Source organism: Agrilus planipennis, unplaced genomic scaffold (assembly GCF_000699045.2).
Source record: "Agrilus planipennis isolate EAB-ADULT unplaced genomic scaffold, Apla_2.0 scaffold138, whole genome shotgun sequence".
Taxonomy (NCBI): Eukaryota; Metazoa; Arthropoda; class Insecta; order Coleoptera; family Buprestidae; genus Agrilus; species Agrilus planipennis.
The window spans coordinates 318065-321585 of record NW_020439400.1 but is presented as its reverse complement, the minus strand read 5'-3'; the positions used below and the strand labels follow the sequence as shown (position 1 = coordinate 321585).

Genomic DNA, 3521 nt, shown 5'->3' with positions numbered 1-3521 from the left:
AAAAAAAGCATTAAAAAGGCCTTCCCCCGGATTTCTTCATGTAAGTTTTTCATAATTAGGTCATTTTAAAACCATTCCCAACAAAGAAAACTCAAGTTTTCAGAAAAGCCTTCATACGAAAGAATTACCTTAGCTCACTAAAATTAAAAACGATTACAATGAACCAATTAACCATAGTATTACACAGAAACGATATTAATAAATGGAACAACAATGATTAGACGAAACACCAACTAAAATTTGTGCCATAAAATCAATATGTAAAATTTTGTAGCTTTGTAACAATGCCGATCATATGATCTCGAACCCTTTGTGTATCTATTTTATCTATGATCTCGAATATCACTTGGAATTTATACCATAAATAAATTTATACAAAGGGAGTGTTTCTTGTATGGTCCGACCGTGTTCTATACAATTTAAATTATAATGTGACAAAATTGAAATTATCTCTAAGTAGAAAACACAACAGGAATAAAGTTCCTTTTGAATGTTTAAAAATAATTAATGCTATCGGTGAATTTAAAAACACAGTCGGACTGCAAGACACCCCTAATGTTAATTTATCATATGACCATAGATAAATAGACATACAAAGTCATGCATTTAACCGGCTAATTCTAAATTTACTTTATTCAAACAAGTTCTTCCCCGCTATCAATCACTTTAAGCTCGAAACTGTTAACACAATTGCTTCGAGTGGTCGAAATTCACTTTTATGTACAATTTATTTAATCACTTTCTTTGTGTTAAATTTAAAAGAATTGATTGTAAATAGGTATGCAACACATCGTACACTTCAACATACGAAATTGCTGATACTTACTACGTAATACTACTTTGCCCTGTGCTGACAACACTCATAATTTCTCTTATATATATTTAGTTCACTGATTATTTTGTTATTTAAAGCTAAAGTTAAACTATAATTACTGAAAAAATTAGGTATTCTTTAAATGAGCTATTTATCACAGTAATCATGGGCTAATAATTCAAGTAGACTAAATTTTAACAAAACTTTACAGTTGGAACCTAAATAGAAAGCCAAAAGTAATTACTACAACCTATAAATTTTAGAAATAAATATACAATTTTACACTTAACTTCTTATAATAAAACTGATATCTTTAATTTGATTTGTCAATATTTCGAAATATGTCTTCATGTTACGATAGGATACAAGGGAAGTTAAAATTAGAAAACAGGCTTATTGTCTGTATTCTACAGGACACAAAACCATATATACTTTTCACATTTACAACAACTTAAACATATTTTATAAAAAACTCATTCTGTTTTATTTTGCTTTTTGCAGAAAACAAAGACATTTATAAAAATTATAAGTGCTATACCTATGTATATCAACGTTGTCATTTCCACTTTGTTTCTGCTGCTAAACATCCCTTACATTGTTGTATTATAGTAATTTTTACACTTTCGAGCCTCAAAAGTAAACAATTTTTGTTTATCTTTCTTTTTCCTTAAATCAAAGAAAAAACGATACAAACGAATAACAGACTAAAATTTTATACAATTTTATCATCAGTCGTTACAAATTTTGATTCTTCGCTTTTTCAAACGGAATAAATCGCTCGAAATCTTCTTACTTTTTATTTCGATGTGCGAGAAAAAATATCTTCCTCAGACACCCTGTATTATATTACTTGAACGTAATTACCGAAATGGCACCATTTGATTCGATATTTAAAATCTATCGGTTTACTTTACTTTTTCTTCCATTACATAAGAACGAGAACTACACCGAACTATACCAAAAAAAAAAAACAAACAATAAACAGAATGTAAAACATAAATTTATATAATAATATAATATTAAAAGTACTTTTTGATAATATAATCTTACTCGAATAAATTATTTTAAAAACAATGTACACCGAAATTGTCTTTTTGGTACCGTATCTTTGCCAGCACACAAAATCATCGATAACATCAATAGATTTATATATATCTCTTTCTCAAAGTCTTTTTACATTTCTAACTGTACAAGTAATTTGCGCTTAACGAAAAATGAAACGGAATCACTTCCTTATCCGTCCACTCTATAAAAACACGTTATTCATGTGGGCTAGTATTTATTTTTTATTATTGTCGATGCTTTTGCGCGCTGAAAAAGATCCAGCCTTTTTGGTGAATTGTTAAACTTTTCTTTTGAGGAAGTGGAGTAAAAAAAAATAATAATAGTGATAATAATGTAGAGACCAAACAAAATAGGCACTTTGGTCAAATAAGAATTTTTTCGTACCGTCATCGTATTATTTAAATGTAGATTTCTTTTAACCTTTTATTTACTCTGATAACAAACCGTTTTTAGCACAAAATATTCTCTACAATACAATGAAATCATTGGAAAAGAATATCAATAATTGAATTAATTACCTAAAAATACATAATGAATCCAATAAGATTTAACTGCCTTTTTTTATACTTAAACATTAACATGTAAAACATTTATTTAGTGGTTAATAACTTTATAATTCAACAACAAAAAAACAAATAATCGACGATTAAAGGTTCTTAAATTATAGGCATAAAATTTTCTGAAGATGCTACATTCAACTTTGGGTAATTTAGTCTAAATTCTTTAAAAAATATATAATAAATAGTTAACGTACATTTAACACTAAATCATTTCTTACTTTTTGTTTTGCTAATGAAAGGAAATAATTGAAAAGAAACTCACCCGTGTTACCATCACGGTTCGTTATCATTGTAAACAAAAGGTGGTTAATGTCTAAGACTTGTAACGCGCTCGTCTAGTTCTTGTTACACAGATAGTGCGGAAAGGGAAACGCAATGCCACCATAGGAGGCCTCCCTCGTCCAGGTTTTTATTCTTTCTCTTAAATTTGTTACTAGTCTTTACACAATAGTACAACTACGAGCTAGTTACATAGACGGCCGTCGTAGTCAGAAAGCCAACCGTTTTCGTGGAAAACGTGGCATGCAAACACAATACGGATAAGAAAAACGAATAAAACACGGTCTCAAAAAATAATACTACTAACAAAACAACTCGTATGAATTACTCACTGCTGCTTTTCTTTCTCTCACTCTATTTCTCTCTCTATCTCTCTATGACATTCACTCTTTTTTCTTAGGTTTCTTTGTACAAAGTCTTAACAGCTAGTTAGTTCAATTTCGATAAAAACGAAAAATTAAGAAAAAACTACTACAGGTTTTCTTCGCTCAAAAAAGATCGAAGAGATCCGCTATACCCTCGCACGCATCTAAACTGAAATTGTACTCGGAATGTGATAAGGGCTCAAGCGGCAAGAACGGCTCCTGACAAAGAATCGGGTCCATACCTAAAACAATACGAAAAAAAAAACTTAAAAGGCTAACGAAACTTTCATTACACATAAAAAATATAAGTATTACTTACATTATAAGCATAGATAACTAAATTTTTGTAAATACAAAGTACAAATTTATTATAAAAATATTAATCAATATTGTTCTTACTGATTTTATAAATATCCAAAGTCATGCATTTAACCGGCT

General features: G+C 29.1%; 1 protein-coding gene across 2 annotated transcripts in view; it reads right to left on the bottom strand.

The window, feature by feature from the left end:
* Nucleotides 1–1279: 1279 nt before the first annotated feature.
* LOC108735781 (transcription factor E2F2-like) overlaps nt 1280–3521 on the bottom strand; it is a 6484-nt gene continuing 4242 nt past the window's right edge. For both annotated transcript variants that reach the window (XM_018467935.1, XM_018467934.1), the window contains one exon: nt 1280–3325. In XM_018467935.1, coding sequence (XP_018323437.1) covers nt 3207–3325 — 119 coding nt within the window. In that variant the 3' untranslated portion in view covers nt 1280–3206. The remainder of the gene's footprint in view (nt 3326–3521) is intronic.